Source organism: Malus domestica, chromosome 16, assembly GCF_042453785.1.
Source record: "Malus domestica chromosome 16, GDT2T_hap1".
In the NCBI taxonomy this organism is placed as follows: domain Eukaryota; kingdom Viridiplantae; phylum Streptophyta; class Magnoliopsida; order Rosales; family Rosaceae; genus Malus; species Malus domestica.
In genome coordinates this window covers 3,686,956-3,705,157 of record NC_091676.1, presented here as the reverse complement: position 1 = coordinate 3,705,157, position 18,202 = coordinate 3,686,956, and the positions used below count along the sequence as shown (strand labels likewise).

The following is an 18,202-nucleotide window of genomic DNA, read 5'->3' as shown; positions in this document are numbered from 1 at the left end:
AGACATAAAAAAAAAAGCAAAAAACAAGAAAGTTGTACTACGTTGGATTATTGTTTTATAATATTTTTTTATTCAATATATTTTTACTAAGGAGTGAGAATCAAATAGTATCGTACTCACCATCATGAGATTCGAACCTAAAACATCTTATTTTCAAGTAAAGATAAATGTTATTAAACTGTAGTAAGTGGCCTAAGAGTAGTTTTCTGTTTAATGAAGATATGTTGTGTGACGAATTTTCTATTAAAACCCCCTCCTTAAATGCAACGGTATATTGATAATTCAACACAATGAGGATTACAAGAGGATTACAATCTTAGAAAAAGAGTTCTTGAGTGAATCCAGCAGTTTGGTTAAAAAACGATGTTCTTCTGACTCTCGGTGCAACAAAACCGAACGCTCTTCAGGCACAGTAATTTGCCTCGACATCAAATACACATGCAGAGTTTTTGGGTGGCTCTGAGCCAGCACCAGAAATCGTTCAGTCACCGGAAACAGGCCGATGTTTGACTAGCCGTGAAGGTAAAATGAAGTGCGTTGGCGACAACATCATGTAGCGATGGAAAATGCAGTTGCTTAGACAGACAGCAAGTTGGCAATATTCGTTGCTATGCTTCTGTATGGACATCCCCAATGTATCCATCACAAAGCAAATGCGTAAAAGAGCGAAGAAAGAAACATCTCTAAATTGCCTTCTGGTTTTGAATCAAACTCGAGTTCACTCTCCCCAAAAATCGTCTCAACGTGCTGATTACAGGGAGAGGGTTCTCCAGATGAGCAGCATGTCCGCAATCTGGAATCTCAACTATCTCATAGATGTCATGACGAGGGCTGTCTCCACTCGCCGTGCCACCAGCAATTTCACAGGACATATCCTCAGCTATCGCCTTGAACTTTTTATCCTCCTCTCCAACAATTAGCAAAAGGGGTGTTTTGCAGTGCTTCAAGTCTTCCCACAATGGCCTGACATGCAAACAAAGTATAATTCAGATTTCAAAACGTACCTAGTATAAGTATTGTAGTGTGGGAATCAAATAATCAGTAATATGGTCAGGGAAGCTTACGGCTGCCTCCCAATACTTAAACCGGAAAGCACTTTCGCAAGACTATGCACATCTTCATGATGCAGGCGGCTGGAAACTATCTGACGAAATCGGGGATGGACTCTTAAGCTGTTCAAGTTACACATAAGGTTACTGATGCGTGTAAGTAATGGCAAATCTAATAATCCAAACACCGTTAAGGCTGAAAAACTTAAAAGCACCTGTTCCACAGCTCTCCGGAATACCAGGTGTCTATGAAGAGCTCTAAGCCGTGATCAATAAGGATGCGAGCTCTAGAGTCATCTTTAGCTCTACGAATTTTTCTTGCCACTTCATCTTTTAACCCAGGGCTTCCAGATATTACAACAGCTCCATTGACCTTCATAACAAAATTCCCACTATTGTTAACAACACTTAAACTAAAGCTAAATTTGAAATGAAAATCTTCAAAACTGTAGACATACTTTGTCGGTACACCTCAATGCCATGTACGGTGCAATCCTTGCTCCCATAGAGTAACCCACAATAGTAACCTTTCCAGGCGTAATATGTTTAATCACTTCACATAAAAGATCGGCAACAACCTCAATTGACAAACCTGAATCCTGTACAGCATCGTTATCGCCATGGTTCTGTATCTTTGTTCCACCATGACCAGGAAGGTCAATCGAAATGCATCTTGCACATCCTGAAATCGCCTTCATCATAGCAATCCAATCTTCACCAGTTCCAAGAAACCCATGAAGAAATACAAAAACATTTTCCTGCATGAGCATGATTTTGGTATAGTGAGCATGCAGTATAGGAGATGTAATACATGTAAGCTGAGACGGAGAGTGTCAAGGATATGAATTTTTTACTAACATTGTATCTTTCTCCAATCTCGTGGACTATGATGGAATAAGAGAAAGCCCTTGAATCTACAGTAAGCTGGAATACGCGGACTTGCTCTCCAGTAAAATTTCTATGAACTACATTGCCATTTATTTGAAATTTTTGAAGAACTTGATCAGCATCAGCAACAGATGCTTCTATGAAGCCACTGACTGGATTACAACCTATCTTGAGAGGAGTGGTTGTTACATCTTCTTTTAGCCAGCGGTATGTTCCTAAACCATGGGCTATTGATGGGGCCAATTCATAATTCATCATTTCACAGATTTCTGAATTTTTCAGGTTGAGATAACAGCAAAACTGAATATATGCTGACAAACCTAGGCCACTTTCAAATGCAGCACTAACAACAGCCATTTTCTGGTGCTGCTGAGCCCATTGGGCAATTATTGCCGCATTTTCAAAGCCACCAACAACACTAGGTTTAATAACCTGAAAAAACCAATATGAACAACCTAAATCAGGATACGCCCTTGAAATTTTACCAAGGGTCATAAATTTCAGTAACAAAGACATCAAAATGCAAAAGATACTAATGAGCAATGCATAAACTGCCACTTACAATAGCTACTATTCCTGGATGGGTGTACTTCATTAGCTTGTCAAGTGGATGTTCTCTAATACTGTCAATAGTTTCATCCAGTGCCACGGGTAACCCGCTTTCTTCACAGAATTTGACAATATCACCTTCGTTTTGAACAGGTTCCTGAAATAAATAAATAGTCATAAGGTCAACGAAGACATTAAAAATATAGTCACAAGCATCATTAATCCTAAATTCATACTTAACAATGGAAGATGAGGCACAAGCCGCACAATGTTAAATGATCAAAATTAAAAGTACGGCAACCACATAAAATTTGATCAGAAATAGATTCCATCCCTTGGGACGCAGTTGTAGAGTAGAGTAAAAACGATAAGTTAACAAAATTTTTAGAGTATACCTCAATATACTGCAGATCACAATCCTTTACCAAGGAACCAAATTGGATAGCTTCTTTATATGTCCAGTTCCGATTGGCATCTGCACGAACTTCAATCTGGTACCCAACTTTCTTTCTTACTGCCTGTATAACTGCAGCATCGTGCAAGGGACTCCCCTGACGTGCTACCTGTTGCAAAATCATTGGAAAGCCACAAACCAAAGCCTTTACTTTTTTTTGCATAATAAAAAAATTCAATTTGACCATAATCTTTGTAAAATTTCAATATACGTTCAGAGAGAAGAGAGAAGTACCTTCAGCTTTACTGCAGTAAATCCTTCTTCAACAAGTGCTGCTACAACATCAGCTACTTGTGTGGGCGTTCCATTGGAATCAACTAGGGCACAAATCTGAACTGTCATCGGCCTTTCAGATATACCTCCTTCAGCTTTCAAGGGATGGAGTAGGCCTAATAAGTTGGAACCTTGCCTTGTCGCTAATGCATTGAGAATTGCCATTTCCAAACCACATCTAACACTAGGCAAGAGCGTGCATGGCTGTATCACAGTCAAAAGCATATGTTCTATGAAGATATATTTATAACATAGCTCAATCTTTTTCCCTTTCTGATAAGTACATTAAAAAAAAGGATTTCCCTTTCTAATAAGTACAACAACAACAACAACAACAAAGCCTTTTCCCACTAAGTGGGGTCGGCTATATGAATCCTAGAACGCCATTGCGCTCGGTTTTGTGTCATGTCCTCCGTTAGATCCAAGTACTCAAGTCTTTTCTTAGGGTCTCTTCCAAACTTTTCCTAGGTCTTCCTCTACCCCTTCGGCCCTGAACCTCTGTCCCGTAGTCACATTTTCGAACCGGAGCGTCAGTAGGCCTTCTTTGCACATGTCCAAACCACCGGAACCGATTTTCTCTCATATTTCCTTCAATTTTGGCTACTCCTACTTTACCTCGGATATCCTCATTCCCAATCTTATCCTTTCTCGTGTGCCCATACATCCCACGAAGCATCCTCATCTCCGCTACACCCAATTTGTGTACGTGTTGATGCTTCACCGCCCAACATTCTGTGCCATACAACATCGCTGGCCTTATTGCCGTCCTATAAAATTTTCCCTTGAACTTCAGTGGCCTACGACGGTCACACAACACGCCGGATGCACTCTTACACTTCATCCATCCAGCTTGTATTCTATGGTTGAGATCTCCATCTAATTCTCCGTTCTCTTGCAAGATAGATCCTAGGTAGCGAAAACGGTCACTTTTTGTGATCTTCGCTAGATTGCTCCGGTCATTAGTGTGGATAAGTATATAAATGGATAGAAATAGGAAAGCAAACACAAGATGTACGTGGTTCACCCAGATTGGCTACGTCCACGGAATAGAGGAGTTCTCATTAATTGTGAAAGGTTTACACAAGTACATAGGTTCAAGCTCTCCTTTAGTGAGTACAAGTGAATGATTTAGTACAAATGACATTAGGAAATATTGTGGGAGAATGATCTCGTAACCACGAAACTTCTAAGTACCGGAGTGTGGTATCGTCTTGACTTACCTTATCTGTCTCATAGGTAGATGTGGCATCTTCTCTGGAAGTACTCTTCCTCCATCCATGGGTGGTATCTGTAACTGGTGGAGATGCACAAGGTAATGTATCAATTTCACTTGAAGCTTACTTGTAGTTTCAGGCTTGGTCAAGCGCGATACAAACCATTTAGTAGGAGTCCCCCAAGTCGCCGAGCTAGGGGATCTGCTGAAAGAGGTGACAGACAAGGTAAGCAATCAGAGCTCCGACTGATTGTTCACATTCTCCCTATCTTGCAGGCAGCATGAAGGATAAAGAGAAGAAAAATGAGAAGAGATGATATGGGATACTTTTGCTTTTGAAGAAGTAACTTTCCACAGGCTTATTCTTGAACTGGGCTGGAGGGTTTTCTGGTTTCCTCCAGAGTATAAGGCCGACTGAAGAATTTAAGGGTCAAAACAAGTCCATCAAATCTAGAGTACGTTCGACCCTGCTGATATGGGATACTTTTGCTTTTGACAGAGTACTGGATGTATCGGCACGTGTGCTGTTACGCTTGTCTCCACATGCTTCCTTGTATCCTTCTCACTTGCCTTATCTATTCCTCAGGCAGATGTGGTATCTTCCCTGGAAACATAAGATGTTGAAGATGAGTACTCGAGAGCAATGCCAGGTAAGTAATCAGGTAAGGGGTTCCAGGCAGTCAGTTCCTGGCTGGAAGCTTGATTCCAAGTGCTGACTGATTGCTCTCTTTCTCCTTGTCTTGCAGGTAAGAACAAGGCCAAAGGAAAAGACAGGGAAAAAACATGATATGGGATACTCTTGCTTTTAACCATGATGATATGAGATATTCTTGCTCTAGTATAGCTTGTTTACAGAGGTATTATCGGGGGGAAAGAAAGCTGAATATTTCGAAAGGCTTCGTTGTGAGTGCCCTCTCAGATAAGATGAAGGGTTGAGCATTTTTACAGGTCTGCCTGTCCGTTGGGGATGGAGGTCGACATATATAGGAGTCTCCCTAACATCAAGTAATAATGCTATTCCTTTACCCTGCTTAGTCATAGCACGGTAGTGGGAGCTGCCAGCTTCACATGTTTTAACTCTGTCAAAGCACTTTGAAAAAGTGGTCTGTGGTATCTGGAAAGCTGATGTTGCGTGTGAAGATTACAGACAAGCTTTATCCAAGGAGATCCAACTCTTGAAGTTGGGAAAGTGGTGCCTCTTCGGTTTTCGAACAAGCAATCCTGTCGGGGATCTGGCTCTCGAGATTCGAAGAACGATGCCTCTTCGATTTTTGAGAAAGCAATCCTACTGGTCTACCTTACCACGAAGCACAGAGGTTGACACACAGGGACTTTCTAATTATCCAGCAGTGGTACTGTTCCTTTACCCTCTCTTCGATTTTTGAGAAAGTAATCATGTTGGGAGTCTGGCTCTTGAGATTCGGAGGGCGGTGCCTCTTCGATTTTGGAGCAAGCAATCTTGTTGGGAGTGTTTTCTCGAATGTGAGTAAAGGTTGGGCATGTTTGCTAGTCTACCTTGCCACGAAGCACAGAGGTTGACACACAGGGACTTTCCAATTATCCAGCAGTGGTACTGTTCCTTTACCCTCTCTTCGATTTTTGAGAAAGTAATCATGTTGGGAGTCTGGCTCTCAAGATTCGGAGGGCGGTGCCTCTTCGATTTTGGAGCAAGCAATCTTGTTGGGAGTGTTTTCTCGAATGTGAGTAAAGGTTGGGCATGTTTGCTAGTCTACCTTGCCACGAAGCACAGAGGTTGACACACCGGGACTTTCCAATTATCTAGCAGTGGTACTGTCCCTTTACCCTTGTGGGTAATAATATGGTAGCTAGACCTTCAAAATTTATGTGTCTAAACTTTGTTAGTGTTGTTTCTTTGCTATTCTTTTACCCTTCTTGGTCAGAGCGATGTAGTGGGAGCTGCAAGCTTCACGTGTCTCAACTTTGTCAGAGAACTTTGGCAAAGTTATCTGTGGTACCCATAAGCTACTGTTGCGTGTGGGAAGTGGGTGATTGAACAGTATGATTCATGTGCTTTCTACTTCGCCAGAAATCTTCGACAGAATGCCCATAATTTCCGCAAAGTTGAGTGTGCGTGTGACAGGTGCTGACAAGGCTGGACAAGTAGGTGCCTCTTCGATTTCTGAGATCGGCCCTCGTGGTCTCTGAGCAGCCCAGCTTTTGAGAAAGCAAGCCTCTTCGATTTCTGAGATCGGCCTTCGTGGTCTTTGAGCAGCCCAGCTTTTGAGAAAGCAAACGCCTCTTCGATTTCTGAGATCGACCCTCGTGGTCTCTGAGCAGCCCAGCTTTTGAGAAAGCAAACGCCTCTTCGATTTCTGAGATCGACCCTCGTGGTCTCTGAGCAGCCCAGCTTTTGAGAAAGCAAACGCCTCTTCGATTTCTGAGCAGGCGCCTCTTCGATTTTTGAAGCTTCGTCGAGTGCAGATTTTTATAGGGGCTGACATTAAGTTCCAAAGCACACTTGAATATCCACCAGTAGAAGCTTCATTCTTGCACTTCTAAGATCTTGATTTGTCCGACCTCTTCTCTCTTCAACACCTTTGAAAATGTCTGGCCCATCCGACCGTCGTTTTGACTTGAACCTTGTTGAAGAGGCAGCCCCGCCTTCTCCAGACAACATATGGCGCCCATCCTTCGTCTCCCCTACTGGTCCTCTTACCGTTGGGGATTCCGTGATGAAGAATGATATGACCGCTGCGGTAGTGGCCAAAAACCTTCTCACTCCCAAAGATAACAGACTACTTTCCAAACGGTCTGATGAGTAGGCTGTTAAGGATTCTCTGGCTCTCAGTGTTCAGTGTGCAGGTTCTGTGTCTAATATGGCCCAACGCCTATTTGCTCGAACCCGCCAAGTTGAATCATTGGCGGCTGAAGTGATAAGTCTCAAACAGGAGATTAGAGGGCTCAAGCATGAGAATAAACAGTTGCACCGGCTCGCACATGACTATGCTACAAACATGAAGAGGAAGCTTGACCAGATGAAGGAATCTGATGGTCAGGTTTTACTTGATCATCAGAGATTTGTGGGTTTGTTCCAAAGGCATTTATTGCCTTCGTTTTCTGGGGCTGTATCGCGTAATGAAGCTCCAAATGATCAACCTCTGATGCCTCCTCCTTCTAGGGTTCTGTCCAGTACTGAGGCTCCGAATGATCCCCCTCCGGTGCCTTCTCTTTCTGGGGCTCTACCGACTGCTGAGACTTCTCCTAAGCAACCTTTGTGAAGGCTCCCTCTTGTTTGTTTATTTTGACTCAAGTATATGTACATATTTGTAACTTATCGAGGATATCAATAAATAAGCTTTCCTTCATTTCAACGTATTGTGTTAAATACACCAAAGCTTTCTTCGCTAAGTTCTTTGAATTTTCTTTTGTTGAAGCTTGTATGTTGAAGCTTTGTGAGTGGGGCATGTAGGTTGAGGTAGTGTTCCCTTAATTTCCCGAGTGAGGAAAACTTCTCGGTTGGAGACTTGGAAAATCTAAGTCACTGAGTGGGATCGGCTATATGAATCTTAGAACGCCATTGTGTTCTGTCATGTGTCATGTCCTCTGTTAGATCCAAGTACTCTAAGTCTTTTCTTAGGGTCTCTTCCAAAGTTTTCCTAGGTCTTCCTCTACCCCTTCGGCCCTGAACCTTTGTCCCATAGTCGCATCTTCTAATCGGAGCGTCAGTAGGCCTTCTTTGCACATGTCCAAACCACCGTAACCGATTTTCTCTCATCTTTCCTTCAATTTCGACTACTCCTACTTTACCCCGGATATCCTCATTCCTAATCTTATCCTTTCTCGTGTGCCCACACATCCAACGAAGCATCCTCATCTCCGCTACACCCATTTTGTGTACGTGTTGATGCTTCACCGCCCAACATTCTGTGCCATACAGCATCGCCGGCCTTATCGCCGTCCTATAAAATTTTCCCTTGAGCTTCAGTGGCATACGGCGGTCACACAACACGCCGGATGCACTCTTCCACTTCATCCATCCAGCTTGTATTCTATGGTTGAGATCTCCATCTAATTCTCCATTCTTTTGCAAGATAGATCCTAGGTAACGAAAACGATCGCTCTTTGGTATTTCTTGATCTCCGATCCTCACCCCTAACTCGTTTTGGCCTCCATTTGCACTGAACTTGCACTCCATATATTCTGTCTTTGATCGGCTTAGGCGAAGACCTTTAGATTCCAACACTTCTCTCCAAAGGTTAAGCTTTGCATTTACCCCTTCCTGAGTTTCATCTATCAACACTATATTGTCTGCGAAAAGCATACACCAAGGAATATCATCTTGAATATGTCCTGTTAACTAATCCATTACCAACGCAAAAAGATAAGGACTTAAGGATGAGCCTTGATGTAATCCTACAGTTATGGGAAAGCTTTTGGTTTGTCCTTCATGAGTTCTTACGGCAGTCTTTGCTCCTTCATACATATCCTGTATAGCTTGGATATATGCTACTCGTACTCCTTTCTTCTCTAAAATCTTCCAAAGAATGTCTTTTGGGACCCTATCATACGCTTTTTCCAAATCTATAAAGACCATGTGTAAATCATTTTTCCCATCTCTATATCTTTCCATCAATCTTCGTAAGAGATAGATTGCCTCCATGGTTGAGCGCCCTGGCATGAACCCGAATTGGTTGTCCGAAACCCGTGTCTCTTGCCTCAATCTATGCTCAATGACTCTCTCCCAGAGCTTCATTGTATGACTCATTAACTTAATACCCCTATAGTTCATGCAATTTTGTACATCGCCCTTATTCTTGTAGATAGGCACTAAAGTGCTCGTTCGCCACTCATTTGGCATCTTCTTCGTTTTCAAAATCCTATTGAAAAGGTCAGTGAGCCATGTTATACCTGTCTCTCCCAAAACTTTCCACACTTCGATTGGTATATCGTCTGGGCCTACTGCTTTTCTATGCTTCATCTTCTTCAAAGCTACAACCACTTCTTCCTTCCGGATTCTACGATAAAAAGAGTAGTTTCTACACTCTTCTGAGTTACTCAACTCCCCTAAAGAAGCACTCCTTTCATGTCCTTCATTGAAAAGATTATGAAAATAACCTTTCCATCTGTCTTTAACCGCGTTCTCTGTAGCAAGAACCTTTCCATCCTCATCCTTGATGCACCTCACTTGATTTAGGTCCCTTGTCTTCTTTTCCCTTGCTCTAGCTAGTTTATAGATATCCAACTCTCCTTCTTTGGTATCTAGTCGCTTATACATATCGTCATAAGCCGCTAACTTAGCTTCTCTCACAACTTTCTTCGCCTCTTGCTTCGCTTTTCTATACCTTTCACCATTTTCATCGGTCTTATCCTTGTATAAGGCTTTACAACATTCCTTCTTAGCCTTCACCTTTGTTTGTACCTCCTCATTCCACCACTAAGATTCCTTTTGGTGTGGGGCAAAGCCCTTGGACTCTCCTAATACCTCTTTTGCTACTTTTCGGATACAACTAGCCATGGAATCCCACATTTGGTTAGCTTCCCCCTCTCTATCCCACACACATTGGGTGATTACTTTCTCTTTGAAAATGACTTGGTTTTCTTCTTTTAGATTCCACCATCTAGTCCTTGGGCACTTCCAAGTCTTGTTTTTTTTTCTCACTCTTTTGATATGTACATCCATCACCAACAAGCGATGTTGATTAGCCACGCTCTCTCCTGGTATAACTTTGCAATCCTTACAAGTTATACGATCCCCTTTCCTCATTAGAAGAAAATCTATTTGTGTTTTTGACGACCCACTCTTGTAGGTGATCACATGTTCTTCTCTCTTCTTAAAGAAGGTGTTGGCTAAGAAGAGATCATATGCCATTGCAAAATCCAAGATAGCTTCCCCATCCTCGTTTCTCTCCCCAAAACCATGGCCACCATGAAAACCTCCATAGTTGCCTGTCTCCCTGCCCACGTGTCCATTTAAATCTCCTCCTATAAATAACTTCTCTGTCTGAGCAATTCCTTGCACCAAGTCTCCAAGGTCTTCCCAAAATTTCTCCTTCGAACTCGTATCCAACCCTACTTGAGGTGCGTACGCACTAATCACATTGATAAGTTCTTGTCCTATTACAATCTTGATTGCCATGATTCTATTTCCTACCCTCTTGACATCTACAACATCTTGTGTCAAGGTCTTGTCCACGATGATGCCAACACCGTTTCTCGTTCTATTTGTGCCCGAATACCATAGTTTAAACCCTGAGTTTTCTAGATCCTTTGCCTTACGACCAACCCACTTAGTTTCTTGTAGGCACATAATATTTATCCTTCTCCTCACCATAACTTCTACTACTTCCATAGATTTTCCCGTCAAGGTTCCTATATTCCACGTTCCTAAACGCATTTTGCTCTCTTGAACTCTACCCTTCTGTCCTAGCTTCTTCACCCTTCCCCGTCTAATAGGATCAAAGTACTTCTTTTGTGTGTCCCGTGTAAAGTTGATAGGAGCATATGCTCCCAAACAACTTTGAGTGGAGTCGTTCGAAAAGAAGTTTCTATAGCCCCCTTGCTCATTTAACACTGCATCCGGGTGCCGATGGAGATACAGCGACCCTTGCTCACTTATCACTGTGCTCGGGCCACACAGCGCGCCACTTACGGGTGACGCCCTAGCTTTAGCGCGATTTCGTTCTGGATTCATTTTCATAAGGATTCGACGTAATCATGGAGTGCCGGCTGTCGACTACCTGACGCCCTCCCCCTCCTCCTTTATCCGGGCTTGGGACCGGCAATGTAAGATAAACTTACACGGCGGAGTTATTTCCCTTTCTAATAAGTACATTAAAAAAAAGGATTTACCAGTATTCCCAGGTTGGTCCATATCCAAGAAGAAAAAGAGCCCTTTAGCAGAGGAAGGAAGCAACTAATCTTAGCTCCTTCCATCATATGAACTAGTAACCTCAGTTGCTCTTCTACATCGAGCAGGTTTTCTCTGTGGATATCGAGAGGTGAAACCTGTTTAATTAAAGTCATCAATGGTAAAATAAGGATTATAGAAACACAAGTGGATTAGTTGAAAATTTGTACCAAAACTAACCTCGCCAAACCCAATGCTTCCATCCTCAAGATACAAAGTTAAAATGAACCCTTCTCTGTAGAAGCTGGTTTCATTTTCATCAACAGAAACCATAGTAGGAGGAGCACAGAGTGGTATACTGTCCAAAACAGAATAAAAATATATCAAATCCTTCTTTCCAAGCATAATTAAAGAATATTAAAAATTTATTCCATCAGCAAAGAATTCACCTAAATACTGAATACTCCATTCTATGGACTCTATAAAGCAAAGTGCCATCTGCTGGTGAGTCTTGAACAGAAATCCTTGAGGAGAGGCTCAACGCATGATCTGCTGCTTGGCACGCAAACTTTCTTAAAGTACTGAGATAAGATATATTTTTTTTATAAGTACTAAAGAGGGAAAGAATATGTCCGCAGTCAGTTAATAAGCTGATAAAAATAACTTATCATCAAGGTAGCGTAACCACAAACCTGTGAAAGGTGGCATTGGCTTCTATGCAGCTCTCAACTTCAATGACACAATCTACCTCATTATCTTGAGATGTCAATAATGCATCTTCAAGCTCCACCTTTGTCTTCACATGTAGATGCATCACACTGAAATAATTGTTTTGAAGTCTTAAAAACAATGGGTTTACAGTTTGGTGAAAGGAATTCAACGATGAAGATGGAAAATGTAAGCATTGGTGCAGTTGATCAACTATCAAAATCATATATGCAAGCACATTCTTGAGACAATTTCAAATTCCATATATCTCGGATATTCACACTAATATACCCCATATTCCCAATAGGCCGTGTGTTGTTTCAAGGTCGTTCATTGCTTGGTGATGCCCTAAATGGGTGATCATTACTCCAACACCCTCAAACCCTATTCTTTCATGTTAACTATCTATCGAATTACTTTGCAAGTGGCAACTTTAAGCACCTCCAAATCGAGCAATTACCTCACACTGAAATCTAGAAAGAATAATTTATGACCACATGAATATCGCATGTCAACCAAGTTTATAGTTCAGATATATAAAGATTTTTACCCATGGGCCGCACACAGGTTGTGGATTGAAACATTGTGAGAGGTGTAGAAGTATTGATTTAGTATGCTTGGCTCAACTCTATCCGCTATAGGAAGGAGACTGAATATTGCACCACCATGATTATTGATCACTAGTATCGTCATTGGTTTCCGCAATGTCCTTCATCACGTAGTAAATTTGTTAAACCGAGAAACAAATTCTTTGTCTGGATTATAAGACAGCAGAAAGAAAAACCAAACATGCAGACGATACAAAAAAAGCATGCGATGGGGAAAAAGAGAAGGGAGCAATAGACCAGAACAGAACTTACAAGCCTGGAAAACCAATAGATAAGCATCCTACCTCTGGTTCACAATTGCCAAGCCATTTGTATCGTGGAGGAAAGAAACATCCCCAATCACGCAAAGCACCTGAACATAACACAAAGGAAAAGGCATTCAAGTACAGTTCACAAGAATAAACAATGGTAGTTACAAGAAATGAGACCAATATAAAAAAAACTTACTCGTTTATTGCATCCAACAGCAAAGCCAACAGCTGTGCTGAGTAACCCATCAATACCACTGGCACCCCTATTCCCAGCCACCCGAATCATATGACAGGGTAGTTCTAATTTTGAAATCATGGATGCAATATTATGACTACAACCTGACCAACCACATCCGTACATATCTGCATCACGTATCGCCATACTGTTCCCAATGAAAAGAGCAGACTCAGCTGAAAGGGCTTTGGATATTACGCTTGCAACTTGAGGTTCAGTCAAGAAGTCTCTGGCATAAATTTGGAACGACAACTCCCTCGAAACCTATAATATAGGAAAAGGGCACAGAAAAGAAAGATATTAACAATGCAGCCAAATTTTATCAGTTTTCTTCCAGAATCCAGACAGAACATGTATGCATGAGAGAGCTACTAAAGAGTTTCAGATGGAAAATAAAAATGCCTGGGTGCAATTTAATGTTTAGTCCTAGGGTTGGAACATATCAAAATCAGGATGAAAGCAACACAAAAAACGCCAAATTATTTTAAATAAAAAATAGAGCCTCATTCTTGTGATTCATTACCATCACATTTAACGTTTGAAGATAAGTGCTCCATTCTTTGCTCATACAGGGAAGCCCAGCTTTGCATAAACAATCAGAAAATTCAACAATGCTACTTTGGATTCTATGGGTTACAATATGAGAGGGATCATGACGAAATGGATGCTTGTCAACCAAGATATATGAGCAGGGAAAGCAGTCCTCTAGCATTTTAGCAACACGCTTGCTTGTAATCCTACTCCCAATCTGTTTGTAAAAAAAATAAAGGGATTAAATAAAAAAGAAGAGAATATAGCTCCTCAAGCAATTGGCATCTGTAGTACAATCCGCAGGGTTCAAGAATATTACTGAGTTACGAATATACTCTTGCAGTGGCAAATTTAACACTTGAGGCAATAAGAGTAAACTGAGTGAAAGAGGTGGGTCGTGGACGCATACCTGAATAATCAGATCAAAATTTATCCAACTACTCATGGAATCTGAAAGTAGAGCATGGTCAAGATGATCAACAAACAACAAATCATCTCCAATTTCAGGAAAAGAAGTCAGCAGCTTTCTAAATCGTAATCCTGACAGGATGTCAGCTACAACAGGCCATTGAAGGTGTTTAACCAAAAGAAGAACTGCCCACATCTCATCTTCTGAATGGATTGCACCAATTAGTAGAATCCCTTTATTAGTCCCTCTAATTAGATTTAGAATCTCTGACATTTGCCCACAACCATCATCATACGTGTGAGCACTCTGTAGTTTAATATACTTAGTAAACGGCTCGGTGCTAGACATCCAAAAGTCTAATCCTTTCAAACAACTCGTCATCCATTTGCTAGGGCTATTTTCCAGTGGCTCCCTGAAAGGACAGTTAATATGAACGGGGCCACACGGTGATGAGGTTGCCCAATGTACAGCAGAGTCAAGTGTTGTAAGTACCATCCTTGCTGAAATATGATCGGTGGCTGCTGGAAGGCTGAAAAAAAACCTCACAAAAGAACCAAAATGGTTTACCTGGAATGCAAATTCAAAATTGTCAAACTAAAGAGTAAACTTAAAGCAATGTTAACTAGCTTTTCATGCAACTTCATTTTAGCACCAACTCAACATTACATGTTTTTTTCTTAGTGTTAGTATTAGACTCAAATCCATCATTTCCATCAGTCTCTACTCATGCATTGGATAGTTTATAACTGCAAGATGTAATCAGATAGCTTCTTGGAAATGCATAGTCGTTAAATTCCCAAGAGTATTATCAGTATAGCAGTATAGCGCACACAAATAATATATAAATATGTGCATATTTTTATTAGAAAAAAAAGCCATACCGTAAAACAACATGCATTTTCCATGAAACAAACTACTGGAAAACTCAAATTAAGTTTTCTATATACCTGATTGATAGCTTGGTTTGCTCCAGCATCATGCAATTCTGCAGGACGGTCAGCTGTGAGCAATAGGAGTGGTACAAAATCTTGACTAGCTTCAACAACCTGGACATGTGTTGAACGACACTTGGAAAACTACAATAAATGAGAAAATAGATTACTATTTATGAACAATGACGAGTAAACTCACAGCAGGAAGAAGGTTTGAAACTGCAGTTCCAGATGAAGTTATGACTACTGCTGGCTTCTGAGATCCTCTTGCATAACCAACGGCATGAAATGCAAGTGAGCGCTCATCGTAACATACGATGCATGTAATAAGAGGATGAGTGGATGCAGCAACAGCAAGAGGGGATGATCTTGATCCTGGAGCTACACAAAAATACTAGAACAAAGATGAAGAATGAATCAGGAATACATACGACCTACAAAGGTAGAAAGATTTACAAATAGGTAATCTCACCGTCAAACCAAGTCGAGAACATTCTTCAATTATAAGTGATGCCCAAACAGTATTGATGTTAGCACAATCTTCAACTGAGTAGCACATTTTATTGGCATGATCCAACTGATAGTAGAAAAAGACACAAATCCTGAACAATATTCACCCAAGTTTGTTCCCTCCGACAATATCAAAATAAAAACTCAATGTAATGTAATCAACAAAAGAATATATTTAAGAATAAAATGTACGTGGCATGTCTTCTTCCAAGCAATTAGTGTTTTCTACTTCAAGTGCTCATAAGCATACAAAGTTCATATAACCATATGCTTTACCGAGACGTACCATGTTGCTAGAAACTGCAATGGTAGGTGAAAGCTTGATACAAAACTGGCAGGAAAACGGAGTCTCTTTCTGCAAAGCAGTAAATGATATCAACTCAATCAGCCTAAGAATGTTTCAACTGAAAAAACTAATAAAATAACAGTAGAAAATGAATATTTACCAGGACAGGGGGGATACCAGCGTCGTGATGTTAGCCACAACATATTTTCCGCTTGATGACAGAGAATTCATGTATACCTTCAAAATTTTGTCATTCAGAAACTAGACAAAAGAGAAACAAACTGTTGGTGAAATAAATTATGAAAAATCTTGATCTTCATAGTTCATACCATAGGAACAATTCCATCCTCATGAAACTTGAGCTTTCCAAGAGTACGTCTTATATTCATGGAGTGGGAGCTCTTTGGCGCGGGCCAACAGTGACAACTAGCCTGAAAAGGTATAGCGTAAACAACATGATGAGTAGAACTTAAAGTTGTGAGTTGTGACTGCTGCTTTCAACTACATATAAAATCAGGAAACGTGATTATTTCATATTTGGGGAAAGAACTAAATAGCACAAGAGTGGAAAAAGGAGAGACGACAACCACAGGATACCTGGTCGAAACATAACTCGAATGAATGAATGGCTTCCTCAAATGTACAAACGGAAGAGTCACTCCAAGCAATTGTTGCTGCTAAAACAGAAGCGCCCTCGTACTCATGTAACTCAATCTGTAAGGCAATATTTGTAAGTTAAATAGTAGTATCATCATGCTCATAACGACGCATTGAACAATCAAACCAACAAGCATGCACATTTACCTGAGGAACAAAACAGTAGTAAGAACCTGCTTCATGTTTTATGAAAGATGACTCGTGGTCGTAATTAATATCCACCAAACCATAAGCCATTACAGAGGTTGATTCATTTGAAAGATATCTACAAGAAAACTATGCATAAGTAGATTATACTACATTATCATACAACGGTGATCAATTGACAATACAAAAGAAAGACAAGAACTAACCTTTTGACCGAAGAAGAAGATGATGAAGGTGCAAAGTGAACCGCGGCACCAATTCCGAATACTCCTCGAGTTTCATTTGCATACAGCGACTTATAACTCGGGTTTTCGGCATCCTTGCCAATGAAAAACAGAGGATAAACCGCAGACGTCTCCGGTTGACTGCAAAACCAGTACAAGGCTTTGGCACTCGGGGGGACGGCCACCTGCCAAATTCGCCTTCAAAATCCACAATTCAAAGCACAGTGTACGAGCAACCAATCAGAAACCCGAGATTTTTAATTACCTGAAACCTATGAATTCCGGTACAAGTGGAAGGAGGATTGAGCTTCAACTCCTCAACGGCCTCTCTGATCTTTTCAAGTCCTTGCTGAAGAGTCAAAGCCGGAGGCAGCGTCCGCGTGACGCCGGTCTCGATCACCAAGTCTCCGTCCTCGGCTTCCGACACTTGACCAACTTCGATCGCCGGGCCGTCGAATCTTACTCCTCCAACGGCCTTAAAAACAAAAGCAATACGAAATATCAAACAAAAGTTACATGATTCAAGTGAAAAGGAGAATGGGGAGAAAGATGACCTTGGAATTAGGGTTTGGAGGGAGACGAAAATGGCGGGATTTTGGGTTGAAGAACGGGAAAGGAGGTGGCGGTGAGGGCGGCATTGTGCGCGGGAGAGACAGAGACCTCTTGCAACATCGGAAAGAGAGAGGATTTGTGAGTAATAGCATCGAATTTGAGAAGGAGAAGAAGAAAAAGGGAGGGAAGTTTCAGAGAGAGAGAGAGAGATACAGAGAAAGAAGAAGAAGAAGGTGGAGAGGAAGAAGAGGATAAGGAAACAGTGTCGTCTCTGCTGCTGTTGCTGTTGATGTTTCTGTTCTGGTGACCGTTATAAATTTGCATTCAAGAGAATGTGGGCTGGATAATTGGGCCTATTACTGGGCCCAATTTAATGTCGGTGGTCAGTTGGATTTTTGTGTGGGTGAATTTTGTAGGATCTCCTTTCATGGGAGCCATTGCCTTGTGTGCCATTTTGGTCACGAGCATGATATGTGTCTGCATGCCGATGTTTTCACGCAAGGTATCGGCTCTCCGGCCCGACAAAAACATGTTCGTCATCGTCAAAGCATTCCCCTCCGGCCAGGGGCTGAGCCACCAAGGGACTAGGGTAGTCCTCGGCCCATCCTGACTTCATCTAAAGTGTGAACCTCATGGAATAAAATAAAGCAAACGACGTCGTTAAGCTGTTTTGATTTTAAATCTTTTTTGCTTTCTAATGAAACGATAAGTTTGGCAGGGGAGTTTTAAAAGAGATGTGCAATTTTAAATGGAAAAAGCAACCCCACTTCTGGTTCAATTCTCTCACCTAACAGTAATATACACCCTATAATTTTCTAAAGCAACCCACCTTCTTTATTTGCAGACATCTCCCCCTTTTCCTTCTTTTTTCTACTTCTTTGTATTTTCTTTAGCCTTCCACAACCTACCTCTTACTTG

The 18,202-nt window shown here is 41.3% G+C and overlaps 1 protein-coding gene across 3 annotated transcripts; it reads right to left on the bottom strand.

Annotated features, from left to right (window-relative positions):
• Nucleotides 1–257: 257 nt before the first annotated feature.
• On the bottom strand, nucleotides 258–17,572 carry LOC103425450 (protein PHYLLO, chloroplastic). Of its 3 annotated transcripts, none has more exons than XM_029095993.2 (28): nucleotides 17,287–17,572; nucleotides 16,998–17,207; nucleotides 16,715–16,917; nucleotides 16,509–16,626; nucleotides 16,302–16,418; nucleotides 16,034–16,135; nucleotides 15,882–15,941; nucleotides 15,705–15,773; nucleotides 15,381–15,485; nucleotides 15,108–15,302; nucleotides 14,924–15,022; nucleotides 13,977–14,543; nucleotides 13,560–13,784; nucleotides 12,998–13,300; nucleotides 12,835–12,902; nucleotides 12,493–12,651; nucleotides 11,927–12,052; nucleotides 11,684–11,815; nucleotides 11,475–11,592; nucleotides 11,237–11,392; nucleotides 3,175–3,417; nucleotides 2,882–3,049; nucleotides 2,500–2,643; nucleotides 1,908–2,369; nucleotides 1,508–1,807; nucleotides 1,265–1,422; nucleotides 1,065–1,172; nucleotides 258–963 (listed from the first exon to the last, which is right to left on the bottom strand). In XM_029095993.2, the coding sequence occupies exons 1-28, from the start codon at nucleotides 17,434–17,436 to the stop codon at nucleotides 684–686; spliced, it is 5,145 nt and encodes a 1,714-aa protein (XP_028951826.2). In that variant the 5' UTR covers nucleotides 17,437–17,572; the 3' UTR covers nucleotides 258–683. The 3 variants fall into 3 exon arrangements, with proteins under 3 accessions (XP_028951826.2, XP_028951828.2, XP_028951830.2); XM_029095995.2 differs by having other exon boundaries at nucleotides 13,977–14,388; nucleotides 14,924–14,961; XM_029095997.2 differs by lacking the exons at nucleotides 16,034–16,135; nucleotides 16,302–16,418; nucleotides 16,509–16,626; ... (1 more) ...; nucleotides 16,998–17,207; nucleotides 17,287–17,572 and having other exon boundaries at nucleotides 15,381–15,510; nucleotides 15,865–15,922.
• Nucleotides 17,573–18,202: the final 630 nt, after the last annotated feature.

Coding starts and splice junctions, on each gene's coding strand:
- LOC103425450 (XM_029095993.2), bottom strand. CDS start 17,436: ATGCTATTACTCACAAATCCTCTCTCTTTCCGATGTTGCAAGAGGTCT. Junction 2,644..2,881: donor GTGATCTGCAGTATATTGAG/GTATACTCTAAA, acceptor TATTTATTTCAG/GAACCTGTTCAAAACGAAGG. Junction 1,808..1,907: donor AGATTGGAGAAAGATACAAT/GTTAGTAAAAAA, acceptor ATGCTCATGCAG/GAAAATGTTTTTGTATTTCT.